General features: G+C 41.5%; 2 protein-coding genes across 3 annotated transcripts; both read right to left on the reverse strand.

Moving 5' to 3' along the window:
- Positions 1–984: 984 nt before the first annotated feature.
- On the reverse strand, positions 985–3,422 carry LOC113035005 (uncharacterized). Its single transcript, XM_026190231.1, has 3 exons — positions 3,281–3,422; positions 2,512–2,588; positions 985–1,777 (listed from the first exon to the last, which is right to left on the reverse strand). Exons 1-3 carry the CDS (start codon positions 3,282–3,284, stop codon positions 1,064–1,066), a joined length of 795 nt encoding a protein of 264 aa, XP_026046016.1. The 5' UTR covers positions 3,285–3,422; the 3' UTR covers positions 985–1,063.
- Positions 3,423–3,932: 510 nt separating this feature from the next.
- Positions 3,933–22,729, reverse strand: plekha3 (pleckstrin homology domain containing, family A (phosphoinositide binding specific) member 3). Of its 2 annotated transcripts, XR_003274273.1 has the most exons (9): positions 22,364–22,418; positions 16,266–16,382; positions 16,023–16,172; positions 13,134–13,255; positions 12,709–12,813; positions 11,612–11,655; positions 8,552–8,646; positions 7,786–8,194; positions 3,933–6,423 (listed from the first exon to the last, which is right to left on the reverse strand). XR_003274273.1 is itself a non-coding variant. In XM_026190230.1 (8 exons), exons 1-8 carry the CDS (start codon positions 22,401–22,403, stop codon positions 8,085–8,087), a joined length of 783 nt encoding a protein of 260 aa, XP_026046015.1. In that variant the 5' UTR covers positions 22,404–22,729; the 3' UTR covers positions 3,933–8,084. The 2 variants fall into 2 exon arrangements, 1 of the variants encoding a protein (XP_026046015.1); XM_026190230.1 differs by having other exon boundaries at positions 3,933–8,194; positions 22,364–22,729.
- Between the last annotated feature and the right edge of the window lie 6 nt (positions 22,730–22,735).

Raw genomic sequence — 22,735 nt, forward strand, 5'->3', positions numbered from 1 at the left:
TTAAGTTCGAGTCCCAGTATATCCAGTAAGGGGCAGAAACAAGAAGGCATTGGTAGGCAAGAGATGAAAATAGGGTGCTCTTGAAATGGGTTGCAAATGTTGTCTATAGGCATCTTTCATACCCAACAGCCGCATTAATGACAAAAACTATTAGCAATAGTCTTCTTCTGACATTTGTAAGAAGGGACTGCTCTCACGACTGGACAAGGTACAACACAGGTTGGGGGAGAGAGATATACCATAATAAACCCAACATAAAAATCAGAATAAAGGATAAAACAAATGTTGACTGATGCCGATGAAAGAAATTTCGTAAGAATGTGTTGTGGTGTATCTAGAAACTTTAGACCAGAAGGAGACACAGCGAGAAAATATTACTGGATCCAGGCATATCATTAATGCTCGATGTGTAAATGTCTTTAATAAAAATCTATACAGCATTCCAGGAGATGACACGAATTCTTCAGGGGTTGCTTCAGAGCGAGAGTCCAGCATTAAAATCTGCCAGATACAGAGGCACTGGCTTTGGTGAAATCTTGTGAATGCAGCTGAAAGTAGCAGAATTCTTCATGCAGGTCATCAGAATTCAGATTTACAGCTTCATCACGAACACTTTCACCTCAAGACAGAACAATTTATTACAAGCTGGTACTTTCTGAACCCTGGTGTTTGAAAAGGCCTCCCACCTACAACTGATAAAAAGTAACTCATTTCGTCGCCGTTTTGACGGATACTTTACTCAAGGACAGACTTCCCAAAATGGCATTTAACTAAAACTGTAATATAAAAAAAAATACAAATTTGATGATCGAGCAGTCCTTATGTGACTCTCTCTTGTTTATAAGCCCCTCCTACTAGATGAGGTTTCCACGCAGGATTCAAACAAAACTGTCCTTTACGATTGCATGCATGTGATGTATGCAGGGGAGGTCCACTCTCCCAGACAGGATTATTGCATTATTGTTTACAATGACAAAACATTAATTTAATGCCTTATATTCACATTTCTTTATTGGTTTTTTCACATGCTTAAGGGCTGTATACAACACTGCAGGGCACTGTATTACCAGGGCAGCTGTGTACTGCTGTAATGACTCCAGTGTGTGTGAGGAAAGTACATACAGTAATAACACTGGCATGGTTGTGCAGTAAGTGTTTGCAGATGTGTGCAGGATGCATTTGGAGCCTGAAGAGGTGCATATAACATAGGAAACGTGTGCAGAGGTGGAGGTATATATTGACCCTGACGTACGAGAGGAGGAATATAGTCAGGCTGAAGATGTGGTGGCTGCCGCGGGCATGGGAATGGTACAGAGGGAGGGATATTGTCTCTTCTTCCTAAGGTTCCCCCTCTCTCTGGTCGGCAGATGGTGTAGGTGGTGTCATTCTTGTGTTTTTGGGGCAGCACCTGGAGGTGAAGGGTGGAGGTGACTTGGCGAGGGTGGGGCAGGAGACTGACAGACTTGGTTAGCCGAGGTCTTTTGAGCATCCCCTTCATCCTTCCCTTATCCTCTGGAGTCTCAGATGTCTCCGCTCGCCTGTCACCATCCTGCCCTCCAGAATCAGGTTCAGCAGTGTCTTCACACACAGGCCTCACTGGTGTCTCTTCTACGACGTTCCCAGTAAAGCAACTGCTGCTGGAACTGGACTCTGCTTCTGAGTCGGACTTAACCTCTGATCCAAAGTCTTCGTCAGATGAGCTGGACTCACTCCTGCCCCCCCACCGAGACCTGAAGTGTGCCTTGTGGTTGTAGCAGTCAGGGCAGCGAGATAGACTCTGGAGTTAGAATAGAATAGAATAGAATAATCCTTTAATTGTCCCACAAGGGGAAATTTGGTTGTATCAGCTCACTTTGGAGTAGAATCAGCAGGAGATAAGGACATGCATGCAGGTCCTCCTCCTACAACACTGAAACAATGCTGGCAATTCCCCAGATTTACACAAATATTGTAGAAAAGAAAAAACATTAAACCTGTTAAACTGGACTTATAGCCTCAGTATTAACATTTTGACTGCTGCCATGTTTGTTAGGATCCAGAAGCGACCATATTTTGACTAGTTGGAAACATCCAGGACTTAAAAATGAAGCCGAATTTGGCCCTAAAAGTGAGTCAATCCCAACAGAAAATACAAGGCCCACCTTTTCTGGATTGATAAACTCTGCTTACCTGTGTTACTGAACTTGAGCTCTCATACGATAATATGGTTTGTAAGAGCATGGAAAAGTCGCTGATGAAATGAACTCAGGCTTCATAGATACAGAAGGAAAATTCCTATTATGGTTAAGCCCCACCCCTTCATTTTCAAACCTGTTGTTTACAGGAGCAGCCAATCAGAGGACACTGACTTAAGGGAATTGAGGACTGAAACAAACCTTTGTCTGACAGATGCAGAATATTTTGAGCTGTGAGTCACACAAACTCTACCCGGATACAGTCTAAGAATTTAAAAACCAACAGATCTCTTTCAAGCGGCAATTTCTCACATCATTTAAAAACATAGGTTAATACCTTTGATTGTTTTTGACGATGTGCTTGATTGTCCTCAGTGTTTTGTTCAGAATCTGAGTGACGTCCTCCAGACTCGTCTAGAAATCAGATGGAGAAGAAAACGTGAAGGAAATAAGATGCACAACTACACGCATAACAAAAAAGAAAGACAGGTGGTTATTTGTGTTAGGGTTTTTTTGAAGCTACAGTTTGTTGAATTCTAGATTCTACATGAATATACAAACGCACAATCACCTGTGGCCTCTCATTACACAACATTTGAAAACACCTGTCCTACTTCAACACACTAGCAAGAAGTTGAATGGTTACATTTTCTTAGCTGACAATAAAAAAAAAATACTACCAACCCATTAATAATCCGTATTAAAACTGAACCCAGTTGGAAAACAAACCAGAGAAATTACACTTATTTACTAGTGTTTGAGCAAAATGTTACAAATCACATTTAAGTGACTGAGTCTGGGCTCAAGTACTTTGAGATTAACAGGAATTCACATTTGCTATTTGAGAACATATGAGGTCATGTTCATTTTGATTTAAAGTCGTTTTGATAACTAATGAATGATTTCAGGCTCAGGATTTTTTCTGTCAAAGAACAAAATATGTCCTCACTCAGTTTGCAGCAGTACAGACTGAGCAGATTAATTGGTGAGAAAAACAGTCCTAACCAATTTCAGCTGTTAACCCTGCGTAATGTGTGGCATAGTAAAGTTTGTACTTGCTACTTCTTAAGATAACAAGTTATTCATTTATCACAAAGCGCACTCACCCATGCTTCCCCGTTCTCTGCCTCAGGTCCGGGATACTTCTGCTTCACACACCTGCGTGTCTTTGTGCAAATGAGTGTCAGGTGAGGGCGTTTTGATATGTGCTGTTTGAGGAAGAGACACACTGAGCTCATCGCTGTCAGAAAATAAATAAAATAAAGAGCCGACTTCCAACCACAGATCGACACACACAAGCACATATGCATACACACACCTTTTGTAAACACGCAACAGGATCATCGTCCAGGCCCCTCCACAACCTCCCACCAGCTGAATAAACACAAAGCTCCTATTAAAAGTCTTAAACTGCTGTTGATTTATGGGCAGGTAGTATATGCATGCGTGTTAAAGGTCTATATAAACCCTTAAATATGAAAGGAAAAAAAAAAACACCTTCAGTTTCAAACATTTCTTTATTCAGACAATGAAAATCTGATCTGATACAACCACTTACGTCACTCAGAGACAGTTAAGGCATGAAAATCTCTGCTGGTTTGGCCACAACAAATACAAAATAATCCGCAAGAAGAAAAAAAGAGATTTGGGAGTAACTCAGGAGTGTAATATTTAAGCTTCTCTCTCTCTCACATCAGAGCTTGTTGACTGAGGTGTTTAAGGGCAGGATATTTATTTATTTATTTATTTTGGGGGGGGGGGGGGGGGGGGTTCCAAAGAATCCTGAACACATGAATCTACAGCTAAACAGTTTGCTTAGCATGGAAATGTGGAAAGGGCGGCTTACACGTAACACAGTCAGCCTCCCCGTACTTGCAAAGATGACTCATTAAGATATGGGCGGGATCTCAATATCTGGATGCAAAAGAACAGCAAGAAAAACATCTTTATATTTATTTTAAAATTCATATATCTAGAGTTTGTAATATTCTCCTTACATAGCTCAGCAAATATATTCTGATGAGTTCTCTCCCCTGCATTCATCAGCTCATTGTTTATGCATGGTCTACGGCTTCTCTGGGCACAGGGGCATGGATGCTCCCACCTCCTGCTCTTTGAGAAATTCCCAAACCAGCCGAGAGCCACAATCTCTCCTGAGTGTGCTGGATCTGCCCCTGGAAGTCCGAACTATGTCAGCTGGCTCTTTCAATTCAGAGAAGCGGTGTCAACTGTATTCTGTCGGTCATTAACTGAAGCTCACGACCATAGGTAAAGGTAAATCTAAAACTTTTTTAAAAATTCACTGTATTAATAAGTGATTCAATAATAAAAAAATAAAAAAAAGTCCAGTTTTTGATCGATTTAATCTATCATCTGTGTTATTGGACAGAAAATGGATCATATATGAGGCCCAAATATGTCCCGAACCAGCCGGTGGACCACGTCAGTAGTCAGAGAAGCAAAAGCTCATTAAGCGTTGTTGTCGTGCTATCAAGTCTGAAAATTTGGCAAAATGTAGACTTTATTTTATATGGGCCCACACAATGATCAAATACAGATCTACCAGCTCTCTGCAGATGAGAGTAACATCACAGGTCAGTGACAGGACATGAAGCTAACATCCAAAGTTTAAACTGTGTGCAGCTCTGATTATACACAGGAAATGCACCTCTGGGTCTTCATCACAGAGAGTGAACAGACATTCGAGTAGAATAATACACAGAAGAAAAGTTTCAAGAAGTTTTCATATATTTAAGGCTGCAGCTTTCAAAGTTTCACAGCCATCACTGTTTCCAACACGCAGTACCATTGTCACTATAATCCACTTATTTAGTTCTCAAATATTTTTTTAAAAAAAGACTGGAGTGCAAAAGTCACCACATGAAAGAAAAATGGATGTTAAGGGAAAGTACTGTAAAGTTACTAGGAAAACTGTCTGTTTCAAAACACCCACAAAATTCACAAAGCTTAGGATACAACAGACGTGGTCCATCTAAATTGGCACGAGTGACGTTAAGGTAAACACAAACGCACTACGGCATCAAATATTTGGGGGGTTTTTTCAGTTCAGTATTCTGCCGGGAACGTTGGTGAGCATCACTGTGTTTGCTTTGTTTTCACATGACTACTTTTTCTGTGTTTGAACAACAACGCAAGCGTGGCGTGGCGTGACACGACACTGTGCAGACTTCAAAGGTGATGTGTGAAGATTTGGGACAGCCTTCCTCGTCTCTCACACACGCACACAAATCTAAATGTCTTCTTCCACTCAATGTGTCACTTTGACCTTTAGAGTGTCTGAGCCACAGAAAATTATATATCTTGTGTTTTTTTTTATTTTCTGGTGGTGAACACTGTTTATCCTGCTGTGGATACTATCTGAAGGCAGTTTTTCAAATGGCACAAACACGTTTTTTCCTCCTTGCAGCTCCTCAGAAAGAAATTTACAAAGACAACACTTTGCAAACAATACATCATCGTCTGAAACGTTAAGCTTTACATATTTTTAAAGTTTGATAAGGTTTTGGGAATCAACATGTGAAAATCAAACACTGTAAACGTTTGATCACCAGTGTGGCTGCAGTTTTTAGATGACTGCTGCTGTCTCCTTGCACTCGCTCCTCTGCGACGCCGCTTGATCGCCTCTCGTGTGTCTGAACAGTTATACTTCTCATGATTTTATACTTTCAGGAAGTGAACACAGTCACAGGGAGGCAAATCTGGGGAGTTAGACAGGTGGTGAGCGAAGCCTGAATGTCTGTGGCTGAAAATCCCCACAGTTCAGATCGTTGCATCTGAATCTCCTCCCTCAGACACCTCAGGATGTTACAGCAGAACTCTGTATCCACAGCCTTGTGCTGGGGAACGAATCCATGATGCACAACCAGATAAATGTTGAAAAAAATGCAGAGCGTTCTTCTAAGTTTCCTCAACCTGATGTGCTGCCTTTGGACTTGGAAACTCTGGTCTTTGACTGGAAACTGCTTGGTCATAGCTAAAGATTCAGCTCTCATCACCAACGATGATCATCCACAAACTCTGGATCAGTTTAAAGTAAAAGTTGATGTTCGTTCTTTGCACTAATGTGAGGTCCATGGTGAAGTCACACAGTGAGAGTGGTCAGAATGGAGGAAAGAAAAAGACATGCTGAAAATGACCTTAAAGAGGAGATCAGATCACAGTAAGGTTCAGATAAGGTTTTTGATTTTTACGCTTCAGTTTCCGGAACCTTCTCCAGTTTTCCGTGAAGCTGAAAATGACAAAAACAAAAGAGAAACGATGTTGCCAGTGTTGGAAACGCAGGACTGTAAAACAGACTATATGTCAGTTTATACACAACACTTTGGTTCTCTCATTTGAAAAGGCTGGATAACAAGTGTGACTGACTGGGATGTGGCATCTGTGGTGACTCTCATTCTCAAAAGGCAAAGTTTTTATCCGCCACCATTCGGTTGTTTTGAAGAGAATTTTGATGAACAAGTGATGAATGTGACCAAGAAACAGAGGACAAATAACTGAAAAGTCATAAGTCTACGAGTGCACCTGGATGATTCTCCTTTCTGACTTTAGTAAATTACAAAACGACCTTCACAGTTCCACAAAGACTAGGCAGCACAAAGAGTCGCCCCCTGCTGGCAATCAAAAGGAATGCAGCTTGAAGGCACTTCCGCCTCAATTAAATCCCAAAACTGAATCCATCTTCTAAAACATCTCCTAATCTGACACAGTGACCACACACACAAATATAATATGATCTGAGCTAGCATTAATGCTTCAGTCATGTCAGTGACCGATTGCTAAAAAGCTCAGTTTTCATATTCACCCTAAAATGAGTGGTGTCAGGGTCACATCTTCAAGGAAATAATTAAGAAATTCAAAGATTTGCTCACATTCCCAGCTAGATTATCTGAAATTTAGTATTTCTGTTCACTTGTCTTAAGAGTTTAGGTGAAACTCGGCTCAAAACGAGGACAAGCTGCAAAGAGCGTAACACGGTCCAGGCTGAGCATGACCGCCTGGAAAAAGAAAGGTGGCAGCTTTAATGCAGGTGATTATGTTTTGGCAAACATCTGAAGACACAAGCAGACTCGTTAAAGCAGGGACGGAGAGTGATGGAGAACGTTTTTTTTTTTTTGCCTTTGCTTTCAGCAATGAGCTCAGCTGGAGGCCTGGAAGAAGAACACAGAAGACGGGAGGAAAGAAGTAATTTGGGGCTCTTTAGGAAAAGCCAGAAAAATAGATGCTTTTGCGTCACAGTTGCTGGATTTCAACATCCTGTCTAAGTGCCACTGAACAAAACTTTTGGCTCTGCGGTCAGTTTTTGGATGCACAAACAAACCTCAGAACACAACAAACCTTCAGTACATTCTGATTAAAGCAGCCCTGGCATCTAATTGTTCCAGAAACCAGGAATTCATAGTTCATCGTGTCCACACTGCGTCATGGAGCTGCCTGATACAATCATCTGGTTCCAGCTGAGGAAATTCGCTGGATCGACTGGGGATACTTACAATTTTCCTTGAATCCAGGATGTGGACTTCAAGTACAACTACATGACTACAAAAGTATCCATGGTTAAATCTGAAAGGTTAACAGTGTGGAGTCCTCTCACCTCATCAGGTTAAAGCTTCATATAATTCATACTCTCAATTTCTCGAACTTCAGCTTGGGACTGAATTTCCGTCAGTCTAGTGTATACTGTGCAACTGAAAGACTTCATGAAATGAAAGCTAATGAATCCAAAGTGCTTTTGTTTGGCAATTAGCTGAGAAACAGCTTGTGAAGGACGTTCCTACAACGAAAATGTTCATCCTTGGTGTAATGGTGTCAGTATCTCAGCAAATAATGATCTGGTGGCGTTTGTGACATCTTCTAGAGTTTATCAGGGTTTGGATGGGCATCTTGGGGTCTTCAGATGGAAAGGTCAGTGTCTGTGTCAGTGGGCGTGGTCTTTGGGCTCACACTGCCTGCCCTCTCCTCGGGAATGGAGGACGAGTCACCGTTGAGAGCAGGCAGCAAACCTGGAAAACAAAACAAATATATTAACAGGTGGGTCGCTTTCATTCAGGATTCTCAAAATCGAGTTACACAGCGGAAAGTGCAGAAAGCTACAAAGAACGTAGTTAAACCACTCACTGAAACAGCCATTGGTAAACTCAACCAAGGGTCATACAGGCTTTAACTCTCAGTACTGAATACAAAACATGTTTTCAGCTCAGTTGTAAGAATTCATATTGAATGTAACTATACCTACTTATACTAATTAGCTCATATAATATCACTTAAAAACTTAATGTGTTTAAGTCTCTCTACTATTTTCTCTTTATTTAGTTCTGAAGTGTCACTTATGCAGACTATAAAAAGATGTTATGTCTTACGTTCAGTATCATAAACCGAGCTGTCAGAGTTGGTACGGTTTCTCCGCTGAGTTGACCTTTGACCTCCACTCACGTACTCCTTCAGTACACCTGACCTGAGGAGGAGGAGTAATGAAAAAGATTGAGAGAAACTGAAAACTTTCTCACCGCAGTAGTGTTATTTAACAAGTGTGTCTTACAGCTGTAATTTAATGGGGAGGTTTTGTGAACAGTAAAAAAAAAAGTCATCCACAAATATTTACCCCTATTAGCCAGAAGGAGAACAAAACTACCAAGAAGTAAAAGGAAGAGATGTTTGGACATCTCTGCTCAGACTGCTGCCCACAGGACCCTGACCCTGACAAGCAACAATGCAAGCTTTAGCTGCCCTCAAACAACAACAACGGAGAATCTCAGCTGATAGGATTTAGCAACACAGTGTCAAACAAATTCTTCTCCAAACTTGAAATATTTTCAACTATTGTGTGTTTGTCTGACTTCCCAATACTGTGGTCCCCGCCAACCTTGACAGAAACATGGTTAGGCGGTTAGCCACCGCATACAGCATTTGCTTCAGTATTGTTTAATTTCAGTCATGGCATCTAGTGTCTGCTTTATTTCCAAATCTAAGAAATGGACATTTATACAGAAACTTCTTTTTTCCCCAAATCATTATGTTTTGAAATTATAGAACTACACTGCTGATGCAGCACAGCCTGTCACGCATCTGCACTGCAGTCAAATGAGCCTTTGTGTGGCAAATGTTTATGTCTAGATTGGAAATAAGGCAGACACTAGGTGCCATGGTCATTAGAATTATGGAAAGGCAGCTTATTAGGTGCTTTTCCATAATACTAAGACTGCCTTATTTCAGCAATTACCAATCACATTTGATATAACAAGCAAAAGTGACATCGGACTCGACAGTCCTGTCCAGTTAGAGATCAAACTGCAATCAGAATCGTGCTAAATTATATAAATAAACATTTCTAATGCTAAAGAAGTCCTGAACATGTGAGAAGAACTCTTACATATTTATACGAAGCTTCCAACTGATTCCAGCTTAATTATCAGTTGTTGAAACAATAACAAAATCTGTAAAAATAAATGAACTATCTAGACTGTCAACTGCTCCTTTACAGAAAGCAAGTTTATTAAACTGATAACTGAGTTAGTTATCAGCTGATCAGAGTTAGTTCAGTTATTATTAATTATTATTGTGTTTTTTCTTATTATTATTATTATTATCAATAAATAATATCATTACTATATTCAGGGTTTGTTGAAGAAAAGCAGCCAGTGAGAAACTGGTGAAGAGCCGTTACATTTGATTTGTAAAGGTCAACAACAACAAAAATTAAAATATTCAGTTTATTTTTTGCATGGTGTGTGAACAGCTTCCCCCCAAAAGATCCAAGACACAAGTACAGAAGGAGTAGAAACTGTTGTAAAGCGGAGTGACATATGAACACTTAACCTTGAAGTAACCAAGTGAGGTGTTACAACTTTTCACAGGTGTGACAGGGTTAATGGGTAGTTAGGTGGGTCATTTATTTTTTGTTTTAACACTGTGGACAAATTTTTGGTGTAATTTTCTATGTGCAAAGTGATGTTTCGCAGTGAAGTGGTGCTCACGAGAACTAGCAGACACCTGAGACCCAAACTCACGATGAAAACAACTAAACTGACATTTTGTGAGGTTGACGCTTTTGTGCCCAAAACATATTACTGATAAACAATAACTGAATATTGTCATGGGAAAAGTAAATAGTATAGGCATCATTAACACATAAAGCTGTAAGGAAAAAGGAAAAAGGTTTCCTGTACAAAATCTAATGGAGTCATAAATGAACCCACTCAGTCATTTCAGTGGCTAAAATAGCAGTCACTTGAGGGTTTAACAGGTTTTATTTGCTTTAATAATACCTGCTGTCTATGCTAGGCATTAATGTCAGCAGATTTTAAATCACTAAAGTGAACAAATGAAGTTGAGTCCGATAAATATCCTAACATCTATTTCATTCTTATGTGATGCAGCAGTCATCAGCAATTGAAAAAGCACTTACTTTATAATTTTAACATCTCCCAGTAACAGATGTATGTAACACCATTACTTTAAAAAGTGTCCTGCCATGCATCTCAGTCCAACCATTGGAACGAGACTTTTTACAGAATCCATCAACAAAACATGATTTTTTTTTTTTTTTAAAAAGGCAATCATGCTACACACAAAACAAGTCACTTTGTTGAATTAGCTCTCAGGTAGATGGTGACTCTGCTGTCAGAAGGTGACGTGTGTGCAAAGCACTGCACACGGACTATAAAATGCCAATATGTGACAATAATAATTAGTGTGTGACGTGTCCATCCTCCAGTACTCTTCAGTACCTGCTGTAGTAAAGTCTACACTGAGTTGTGCCAGTTCAGATTGACATATTTAAAATACTACATTTCTGCCTCCTGGAGGCCAAAATCAGCATTCCAGTAATTCCTTTCTTATTTGGAGAACAGGGTCAGATTGAAAGCTTGTACAAATTCAAAAACTTTCACGTAAAAGTCTGCTTCCTGTCCAGGATGATTTTTCAGTGTCTGTACTGAATAATTTTACTTTAAGTAGTAATACTGAAACAATGCTGTGCATGTTTGTATCTACTTTATTGTTCTTTAACTTCCTCCTAAAAATTCTAGTTTGATAACTCTGATCGAGTCTTTGCCTCAGACTAAACGATCCACCCTAAAACCAGCTTATTACTTTTAAATCTGTGAAAACACATTGAATTGAATTGCTTTTAAAGGCAAGTTGTAACACAATGCTGTAACTGCAAGGCATTGTGTGCATGATATTATGATTGGAGGCTGAGCCTGCATAAAAGTTTGAAGCTAGAATCGCCCCTGGTGCATCCAAGGGTTTTTTTTCCCACGTAAAGATCTTTGAACAACATGTTTGTAATAAATATGCTTCATAAACAAACTTGAGTATAGTCTACAAGAAACTTTAAATGTGACTTTGAATGAATTTAAGTCACCTCTTTTTTGTTACAACTTTAAATTCATGATGGTTTGTGTACGTGTTTCACTCACCTGTCAAAGCTGTATGTTCCAGGGTGACTGATTGACCGCTTCATCTGTACAGAAAGTGACACATTTGGTCATTTAGATTTTTTTTAAGTTCAATTAAAACCTGATAACAATTTCAAGACCTTCACTTTTGTTTTTGTTCTAAATATCTCTGATCCCTCGATGAGCTGTAAAATGAGAAAACATTTAGACTTTAAGCCATTTTGTTAACTTTTTATTTCCATCTGGCACGTCTAAATAAAGACCTGCGTCTTGAGCATTATTGGAATTATTCTGTTGCAGATTAAGATTTTTTTTTATTATGCCTGTAGGTATTGGTATTACAATGTTCAAAGTACAGTGAAAAGAATACAAAATAAGTAAAAGGAAATGAAAAGTGTCTGAGACTAAAAATGGAAATTGACTGAACAGTTTGATCATTTTTGTGCATTGTGTGAGGGTAACCTGAGTGACTGGTGCACCTTTCAAAATACAAAACAGAGTCATCACCTTATAAAAAAAAATATTGGTCTGTTTATAAATGAAACAAGTAAAAGATCAAAGTAACATTTTTATTGAATTCTGTTCGATTTCTTTCTTACTGTAAAAATATAGTAAACTAATCAGTGAAGATAACATTTTGCTTGAGGTCAAGTGTTTTCTTAACCTCTCCTGTCACGTCTGCTTCAATGTTTTACCCTGAGTGTATGAGTACAAAATAAAATCTACAATAAAACAATTATGCCACACTGTTATTTGCCAAGTCTACAACTACACAATATTTCTATCCAATTACAGAACGCCTAATGACTCTGGTTTTGTGCACCAGAGCACTCTGTACTGCTGAACATCACGGGCACATTGTGAAACTCGAACAAACCATAGGAATATAAATGAAAAAAAATCGGTCGTGTCAACAAAGATACAAAATTGTATTTTATTTTACGGAGGATGTTTCTTCTTGAATATTATTACTCATGTTGTATTAAACATCTTTTATCTACTGTAACTGAATAATTAAACAACTTTTGAGTTAGAGAAAATAGATATTATTGACCTTTTTTTTTATTAATCTAAACCTAAATTACAGGCTTTTGATTAGCTAGAGAAGGTGAAATTACCCTTTCAGGAGGTCGGAGGTCAGGAGTCAAACTGTGATTGGCCAAGGTCATACACTCCTCCAGAGTCCTGATGAAAGTGGCACATGTGGCACTGAGGAGCGAGGCCTGAAGACACACAGACGAATAACCAATCATCTTTTTTTTTTTTTTTACTCACATACCTTCAAGCTTCAAACTGAGAAATAATTTTGATTTAATTTTAGACATCTTTCTGCCTGATGGGTCTTTTGTGTGCACTAAAGGTCCCTTTTTTTTTTTTTTTTTAAATGGTAAAATGCCTCCTTTTTAAATAATTTCTTTCACATATACACAATAAAGCAAAATAATATCATTTAAGTACTGAAAAAAGAAACTCTTATAATTTGAGTCTAACTTTGAAATATTGTAAAGATAAGTTTGAGGTAAAAAGAACCCCCGTTTCTTACCTCAGAAGTCGGCGCGGTCTCTGAGTCAGCGCTGTACTGTGATTGGATTGTTTGGACCTGCTGGACGAGGAGGTCACAGTACAGGCGGAGTTCAGACATTTTTGTCTTCAGACAGTCTGGACCTGACAGACAGAAGTGTTGGGTTCAGGAAACTAATAAATGTGTACCTGAATCAACTAAATGATGCCACTGTTCACTTCTGTTTTATATTAAAATATTTAAACAACTAGATTTCCATGATAATGTACATGGAAGGGTTGCAGAGTTGGACGACCCTTCTCCATGTCTTATTCGATTTTGAGATGACCAATAGTAGGGCTGCCACAAACAATTATTTTGATAGTCGACTAGTCACCGATTATTTATGCGATTAGTCGACTAATCAGATCATCATCCACTGGACGTAAAACTACAGCTTATTGCACCAGCAGCATCTGCTCTTATATATCATTAGCTTACAGCTTTAAGCTTTTAAGGTGCTAACTAAAAATAAAGACAAGATGATAGTTTATTCAATTTTAATGAAATTTGCAGATTGTTTCGGTAAAGTTTAATAAACTCCTTGCTATCTAAAATATAACAGGACACCGGAGTATATTCTCCAGCATCTCACACTTCTGATAATCAGCTGTCTGCTTGACATTTATTCAGCTGTGTAAAAACTATAACTTTAATCTCAGCCAAACCGATTTACTCAGGAACAAATAAAATACAAAAAAAAAAAAAAAAAAAAAAAAAAAAGCCAAACAACAACATTTTTAATTTATCTAAGTGACTCATATATATTTAACCTGAGTCGCGAAAGATGGCGGTGGGTTTGAAAACAATTTGCCGGGAGTCCGGTGTTCTCACGGCGCTAGTGACCTAGCCCCCGGCTAGCTATCGAGCTAGTGGGTAACAGACGTCTCCGAAAACGTCGGAGCGCTTTTGAAAATATGTGGTGTCCTGATAAACTGAGCCGATATTTGAGGTTTACACAGCTACATTCTCGCCTGAAAATATGTTAAACGTTTATTTTGTGACCCAGAAAGAATAATAAGAGTAATATTAAAACTAACTAGCTACCGCCATTGTTGGAAACTAAGCTGGGCCGCGCTATGAATTCTGGGACACAGCTGCTTCTTCTTCTTCGGGGTTTAACGGCAGCTGGCATCCTTGTACATGCTGTGCTGCCATCTTCTGTTTCAGTCCGTTATTACACTCTTAAATCCTGCTATTATTCCTGTGTCTTTTGCGATCTTACAAAGCTTCAAACGACACGTCGACTATTAAATCAGTCGTCGACGATTTTGATAGTCGACGTAATCGTGACAAGTCGACAAATCGTGGCAGCCCTAACCAATAGTCAATATCACTATCCACACTCCGTAATGCATATTGTGTCAAAATAAAATCAAAAAACACAACAGTAGTCTCTCACAGGATGAAAGACACTGAGCAGCTTATTTTGCAATTCCAGAATGAAATAAAGTAATATCAACAGGAGAATCATGTTCACATACAATAATGAATGGTTAAGTCTGTAATTAATGACCACAGGTGGACAGCTAAATGGCTAAAATGATAAGTCATAGCTGAGGATGCACCAAGGAACCTGGGAATCATTCCTTACAGTGTTTAAGGTAGACCTGAGCATTGTATGGCCCTGGCCTCATGTGGCCTTTACCACACAGCTGTCAAATAGCTCAACCTGGGCAAAGCGTTAAAAAGCGTCTGGGGCCTGAGGGCAGAAATTTATGAGATTTTATGAGAAGAAATGTGAGGACATTCCAGAGCTCTCAGATGCAAAAAGACAGCTCTTTGATTTGCTGTTGATGCAACTGTCCTTCATTTTTCCACCTCATACTTTGATCCTGACTGAGTAAAATAGTAAAGCATTTTGTATAAAGTTAAAGGTCTTTAAATTTTTTCAAAAACAATACAATTTGTTCGGTTTGTTTTGGGAATGTTGATTAAACAGTTATGAAAGGCTGGAGTTTTTATTATGTCTATATCATGTTTTTATTGCCTAATTGTAAAAGCCACTGCTACTGCTACCAGCAGCAGTTTATAAAGAGATAAAATTAATATTGAGCACAACTAAATTTAACTCATTGGTGTAGCCCTTCACAACAAAACCAGTTTCTTGGGGAAAATAATTGTCCATCCTGGTTTAAGGCAACATCAGGCTTGACCTAAATATTGCTTTCCTAACTTTAAAAAATAAAATAAAACTAAATATAAAACAAGACAATACATGCAATACAAACATTACTAATCTAGTTTGTAAGATAAAAAAATAACACCAGGACCAGGTTATATAAAACAATCTCATTAACATGCTGCATACTGCTGTCATCTGCAGTTGCTGTTTCTCCTTTTTATAAACCTCCTCATTTAGCAAACAAATCATATACAGAGCTGCCAATAGATAGCAGAAGTGAAATATTTAATCAAGCTGTTTATAAGGTGCTGTTACTGTAAATGTAACAAAAAGTGTAATAAAACTCTCACTTTATATATTGTCTCTCTGACCAAACACAATGACCGAGCGCGAGAGATAAGCCAAAGAATTACGGTGGTCTGAGTCTTTCAATGGTGTCAGCTCACCTGACCTCAGCTTGCAGTCTTTGTAAACACGCAGATAAAACTGCTGGTGTAGCAGCTGTTAAATATCTCTGAACTGCTAACCATTTCCTCTTAAGTCTCTCTATGCCACATCAGCTGTCCCGTGGCTGACATGTGGTGAAGTACGCACAGAATAACATTGAACTAGCAGACTGGGCTGCTTGTTCTTTTACTTTGTAATTTATTCTAAATTGTTGCTGACTGAAATGGTTTCCAGTTTTTGTTAGGTAATTTTCCCACGGATCAATCCTGAGAAAAAAAGAGCAGACATTGCAGACTTACCTTTGTGTTTGTTACTGTCCAGTGTCCCAGCTTTGGATGACCCCAAAGCCACGAGCCACCTCTGCCTCTCTGCAGCGTTCACAGCTCGTACGTAGAAATGCTGTTCACCAGGGATTATCAACTCTAGACGGGTCGTATCTGTCGGATGAACTGAGACATAAAATATGAGGAGCGTTAGTGTGATGGATATGTTTGCTTTTGTGACACCATGAGAGAGAATGGGTGAGATATAGAGGAGCTAACCTTTAATGTCACATACGGACATCTTGATGGATCCTTTGCTTCCTTTGCCAACATCGTCCTCGCTGTCGTAATAAGAGATGACTCCGTTCTCTAAGACGAACCAGCGAGGCTGCCATCCTGAAGATAAAAAAACTTACATGTTTAATACAAAAAAAAATCAATGACAACACTGACTTTATAATTCCATGATTTTTTAGGTTTTATATATTCTCAAAATTGCACCCGAGTTTCGTTTATTTTAAAATGATATTTAGTTTCAATTTTACAGTTTAACATTTGTTTTTTGTTTTTTTTTTATTTTAATTAAAAAACATGATGTAGCAAAAAAAGGTTGGTTATGGAACAAAAACATGCATAACAAAAAACAAAACAAAAACCTAAACAAATTTTTTTTAAAGATTCTGGCACTAGATTGTGACACAGAGTAAAATTAATTTAGTTGCAGTTTTAAACAAGTAAAATGTGTCTTTCGCAAACCTGGAAATTTCATGTACAGCCTGGACAGTCAGAATTTTCAAGGCCAATATTGATATCTGGTGATCTAAAAATCTGCTATATATGCTGATATTTTTCCCCTTTTTAGACATTTTCCCACTAGTGGGCAAACTATGCACCATCAACATCAATATTTCTCCCGTCACTTCCTTCCTTCCTTTTTAAACTTTCAGTTTTTGGCTGTTATCAGTGCTGATAAGGATATAATGGCCAATAATCATCTGTTGTAAACATGAAGTTATGATGGCTCAAAAAATGAAAAAAAAAAAAAAGATCATAAAAAGACTGACCTTGATATTTGCATCTGCTATCAGCCACATTCCTATTTTAAACATTGTAATTTAGTAAGTGGTACATCCCTATTTATTATTGCCCAGTAGGTTTTCTTGATTTGACTGGTCAACAACAAGAGAAGATAGTGATCAAACTCATGAAAGCCACTTTCTGAATTTTCCAACTCTACAAGGCAGAGGACGTTGCTGAATATACTCTATCTTATCGCCTTAACCCAATTGTTTAACATCCACAGATATTCAGTTTACCATTAAATATGACAAAGACAGGGGCCCATACTTAGAGGTTGAATCAGTGCATTTTGAAGCCAAAAATCTTGACCATTTCCTGCTTCAAGTGTCTGAACTCTAACTCTGACTATAACCGTTTTTGGCAAGGGATCATACAATGAAGTGAAAAGGGAAATTTAAGTCTCTTTAGAAATGTCCCTTCAGAGGAGATTGTTCTGATGACATTCAGTTTCCAACTGACAAAAAGCAGATGACAGTGGGAGTGTTTGAGGTCACAAGCAGTGTATAGTTTGTCCTCCGCCACTATTATTAATAGACATGTTATGCTGGCATCATTAAGGTCAAACACCACTTCAGGTCCTGTTACCATGCAGCTGGTTTACATCAGAAGATACGTCCCTCAGTGGTTGTGTGTGGCTGTCAGTTCTCCTCTGAGCAACATTTAAGTTAATGCTATAAATACCTGGCTCCGCCCTGGAGCCAGGCCCGGGGAGGGTGCCCGAGGGCGAGCGTCTGGTGGCCGGGCCTTAGTCCATGGGGCCCGGCCGGGCACAGCCCGAAGAGGAGACATGGGCCCATCCTCCCGCAGGCCCACCACCCGCAGGAGGTGCCATAGGGGTCGGGTGCATTGTGTGCCGGGTGGCGGCCAGGAGCGGAGGCCCTGGCGGACTGACCCCCGGCTGCCAAGACTGGCAATAGGGACATGGAATGTCACCTCTCTGGTGGGGAAGGAGCCTGAGTTAGTGCGTGAGGTTGAGAGGTACCGGCTAGATATAGTCGGGCTCACCTCCACACATGGCTTGGGCTCTGGAACCAGTCTCCTGGAGAGGGGCTGGACTCTGTCTCAGTCTGGAGTTGCCCCTGGTGAGAGGCGGCGGGCTGGGGTGGGTATTCTAATATCCCCTCGGCTTGCTGCCGGTACGTTGGGGTTTTTCCCGGTGGACGAGAGGGTTTGTTCCCTGCGCCTTAGGGTCGGGGAACGGGTCCTGACTGTCATCTGCGCTTATGCGCCGAGTGGCAGTTCAGAGTACCCAGCCTTCTTAGAGTCCCTGGGGGGGGTGCTGGAGGGTGCTCCACCTGGAGACTCCGTTGTCCTGCTGGGAGACTTCAATGCTCACGTGGGTAACGACAGCGAGACCTGGAGGGGCGTGATTGGGAGGAACGGCCTCCCTGATCTGAACCCGAGCGGTGCTTTGTTATTGGACTTCTGTGCTAATCACAGTTTGGCCATAACGAACACCCTGTTCGAACATAAGAGTGTCCATAAGTGCACGTGGCACCAGGACGCTCTAGGCCGTAGGTCGATGATCGATTTTGTAATCGTATCAGCAGACCTGCGACCATATGTTCTGGACACTCGGGTAAAGAGAGGGGCTGAGCTGTCAACTGATCACCACCTGGTGGTGAGTTGGATCAGGTGGCGGAGGAGGACGCTGGACAGACCTGGTGCACCTAAACGCGTAGTGAGGGTGTGCTGGGAACGTCTAGCAGAGGCCACAGTCCGCGAGATCTTCAACGCACACCTCCGGCAGAGCTTCAACAGCATTCCGAGGGAGACTGGGGACATTGAGTCCGAATGGACCATGTTCAGCGTCTCCATTGCCGAAGCTGCTGCATTGAGCTGCGGCCGCAAGGTGGTTGGTGCCTGCCGCGGTGGTAATCCCCGAACCAAATGGTGGACACCAGAGGTGAAGGGAGCCACCAGGCTGAAGAAGGAGTCCTATCGGGCTTGGTTAGCCTGTGGGACTGTGGGGGCAGCGGACAGGTATCGACAGGCCAAGCGGAATGCGGCTCGGGCAGTGGCTGAAGCAAAAACTCGGGTGTGGGAGGAGTTCGGAGAGGCCATGGAAAAAGACTTTCGGACTGCCTCGAAGAGATTCTGGCAAACCGTCAGGCGTCTCAGGAGGGGAAAGCGGTGCTCTACCTGCACTGTGTATAGTGCTGGCGGAGCGCTACTGACGTCGACTGAGAAAATTGTCAGGCGGTGGAAGGAATACTTCGAGGACCTCCTTAATCCTACTGACACGTCTTCCGAGGAGGAAGCAGAGTCTGGGGATGAGGGGAATGACCCGCCAATTTCCGGGGGCGAGGTCACTGAGGCAGTTAAACAACTCCTTGGTGGCAGAGCCCCTGGTGTTGATGAGGTCCGCCCCGAGTTCCTGAAGGCTCTGGACGTTGTAGGGCTGTCCTGGTTGACACGCCTCTGCAATGTTGCGTGGAGATCAGGGGCAGTACCTGTGGACTGGCAGACCGGGGTGGTGGTCCCCATCTTTAAGAAGGGGGACCGGAGGGTGTGTTCCAACTACAGGGGGATCACACTCCTCAGCCTCCCTGGGAAAGTCTATGCCAGGGTGCTGGAATGGAGAGTTCGTCCACTAGTCGAACCTCGGATACAGGAGGAACAATGCGGTTTTCGTCCTGGTCGCGGAACACTGGACCAGCTCTTTATCCTCTCCAGGATACTTGAGGGTGCATGGGAGTTTGCCCAACCAGTCTACATGTGTTTTGTGGACTTGGAGAAGGCATTCGACCGTGTCCCTCGGGGTGTCCTGTGGGAGGTGTTGCGGGAGTATGGGGTGTCTGGCCCATTGCTACGGGCCATTCGATCCCTATACAACCATTGCAAGAGCTTGGTTCGCATTGCCGGCAATAAGTCAGACTCGTTCCTGGTGGATGATGGGCTCCGCCAGGGTTGCCCTTTGTCTCCGGTTCTGTTCATAATTTTTATGGACAGGATTTCTAGGCGCAGCCAAGTGGCGGAGGGCTTTCGCTTCGGTGGCCTCAGAATCTCATCTCTGATTTTTGCAGATGATGTGGTTCTGTTGGCTTCATCGGGTGAGGGCCTCCAGCTCGCACTGGAAGCCGAGTGTGAAGCAGCGGGAATGAGGATCAGCACCTCCAAATCTGAGGCCATGGTTCTCAGCCGGAAAAGGGTGGAGTGCCCACTCCGGGTCGGGGATGAGTTCCTGCCCCAAGTGGAGGAGTTCAAGTATCTCGGGGTCTTGTTCGCGAGTGATGGGAGAAGGGAGCCGGAGATCGACAGACGGATTGGGTCTGCGGCTGCAGTAATGCGGACGCTGCACCGGTCCGTCGTGGTGAAGAGGGAGCTGAGTGTAAAAGCGAAGCTCTCAATTTACCGGTCGATCTACGTCCCTACCCTCACCTATGGCCACGAGCTGTGGGTAGTGACCGAAAGAACGAGATCGCGGATACAAGCGGCGGAAATGAGCTTCCTCCGAAGGGTGGCTGGCCTCTCCCTTAGAGATAGGGTGAGAAGTTCGGCCATCCGGGAGGGGCTCAGAGTAGAGCAGCTGCTGCTCCACATCGAAAGGAGCCAGCTGAGGTGGTTCGGGCATCTGACAAGGATGCCCCCTGGGCGCCTCCTGGGTGAGGTGTTCCAGGCATGTCCCACCGGGAGGAGGCCCCGGGGCAGACCCAGGACACGCTGGAGAGATTATATCTCTCGGCTGGCCTGGGAACGCCTTGGTGTTCCCCCGGATGAGCTGGAGGAGGTGGCTGGGGAGAGGGAGGTCTGGGTCTCTTTGCTTAGGCTGCTGCCCCCGCGACCCGGCTCCGGATAAAGCGGATGAAGATGGATGGATGGATGGATGGATGGATGGATGGATGGATGGATGGCTATAAATACATTCACTCAAGTCCTGTATTTAAGTAGCTCATTTGCTACTTTAAACTCTACTCTATTACATTTTAGAGTTTACAGTGATAAACATTTACTACATTTATAGTTCCTTTGCTCTAAACTGGGAGCTCCATTTCTGGCATCCTTGGTGTGATATATCCACTAATATTTCCTTCTTAGGTTTAGACACACAAATGTATTTAATTTTATTTACTCTGTGAAGACCCACTCGACCCCACCTTCTTTTCAGTCTATGTGTGTGTTTATTTCCATTGAGCAACACCGGCAACATCTCGGCCTTCTGTGCAGGTCCGCTATTAAAGCTCTTAGAGCTTAGTTGATGTGTAGTTCTCTTCCCTGAGAAACATCCTTTGGATTTTGGTTTCTTGCACTAAACAAGATTCCATACACAAGCACTTTAGTCATCGATTCACTTACACCACTGACCATAACAGCTATACACAGCAATTAGCTCACCTACCTACTTTGTCATTTGATTTGACAAATATAATGCTTTTTATTGGTATTTGTATGCATCTACCTTTCTGTCAAGCCTGCACAGCCCAGTTTGTGCAACCATGACAACAGGGAAAACTACTGGCTCCAGCAAATATGAAATCTACCAAAGCTGAGTTTCATATAATCTAACTTGAGGCCTTTGGATCTGAGGAATGGCTGAGATGCCTTAAAAGCACGTTGGTGCACCGCAAAGAACTAAATGCACTTTCCAAGAAGAAGGTGAATAATTTTAAGACAGCAGCATTCACCAAAATGACCTTGTTTTGTTTGATTTGCAAACATACACCACCACTACCACCAACAACAACTTTAGTTTAATGAAGATATTCAAAACATACTTGTAATTTGTGTAATGTGGCTATTGTAAATTGCTGAATTATTATGACTTTTGCCAGTAAACCTGGCATGCAGTGGAGATTGAATAACTCTGCTTCCAACTGTCTCTAAAGATCATGACAAACTGACTTTTAAATTCTTCAATGCTTTAATTTAATTAAGCGCTAAAGACCCATGTGTAGGTAAAACGGTGAACATAATAAATGCCGAAACTTGTATTTACTGTTTCTCCACGTCTAATTACTTGGAATACTTTGATAGCTCAGCATTTACAATCTAGTGATGTCTTACATTTCACCATGTCGACAAGGTATATCATGACTTTTAATGCTTTAACTAAGTTTTTGCAGCAGTACCTTGGCATTGGCATGACGCTGATTAGCAACATAATTCTGACAAAATAAATCCAACATTACATTAATTTACAACCAAAAACAGCAGCCGCACAGTAACATGTACAGTTTTAATTTAATATTAGCTTGTTAGCTAACCTGCTAATTTAGAAACTTGTAACATATATAAAATTGGCTGACATTATTCAATACTAACACGGCTAGTTCAAATCAGTTTTTAGAAAGACTCACCTGTCATGTAGTTCGTCCATTTGTAAAGTATCCCCTCCATGTCTTCGTTTCACATCGGCTAACGTCGCTAGCCTTTTCCGTAGCCAGGCTAGCTGCAGCCGAACACTAGCTATATGTAGCTAACGGTCGCAGTAACCCTTGGTTTTCTGTGTAGCACCGCTGGTTATGTAAAACATGAATGAAGCGTTTGTGGTTTGTGACAGCTGAATGACAGCGTCAGCGGGTAAAAATAAAGCTGAGGTGTTGATTTGTTCTGAGCTGCTCGGAAACTCGACGGCTAACTTCTGGCCACTCAGCTGATGGAGAAAAATGTCAACAAACCACCAGCTTCTCTACGGAGTCCCGGAGCAGCCATTCCACATGAACGCAAAA

The sequence above is a fragment of the Astatotilapia calliptera genome, chromosome 13 (genome assembly GCF_900246225.1).
Source record: "Astatotilapia calliptera chromosome 13, fAstCal1.2, whole genome shotgun sequence".
Taxonomy (NCBI): Eukaryota; Metazoa; Chordata; class Actinopteri; order Cichliformes; family Cichlidae; genus Astatotilapia; species Astatotilapia calliptera.

Bases quoted from the DNA above. Each gene is read 5' to 3' on its own strand.
- LOC113035005 (XM_026190231.1), bottom strand. The intron at 1,778-2,511 runs GTATTAACCTAT...TTCTAACTCCAG, and splicing joins ATCGTCAAAAACAATCAAAG to AGTCTATCTCGCTGCCCTGA.
- plekha3 (XM_026190230.1), bottom strand. From the start codon at position 22,403: ATGGAGGGGATACTTTACAAATGGACGAACTACATGACAG. The intron at 16,173-16,265 runs GTTAGCTCCTCT...TTTATGTCTCAG, and splicing joins GTCCGTATGTGACATTAAAG to TTCATCCGACAGATACGACC. The intron at 11,656-12,708 runs GTAATTTCACCT...CTTTCTGTACAG, and splicing joins ACCTCCGACCTCCTGAAAGG to ATGAAGCGGTCAATCAGTCA.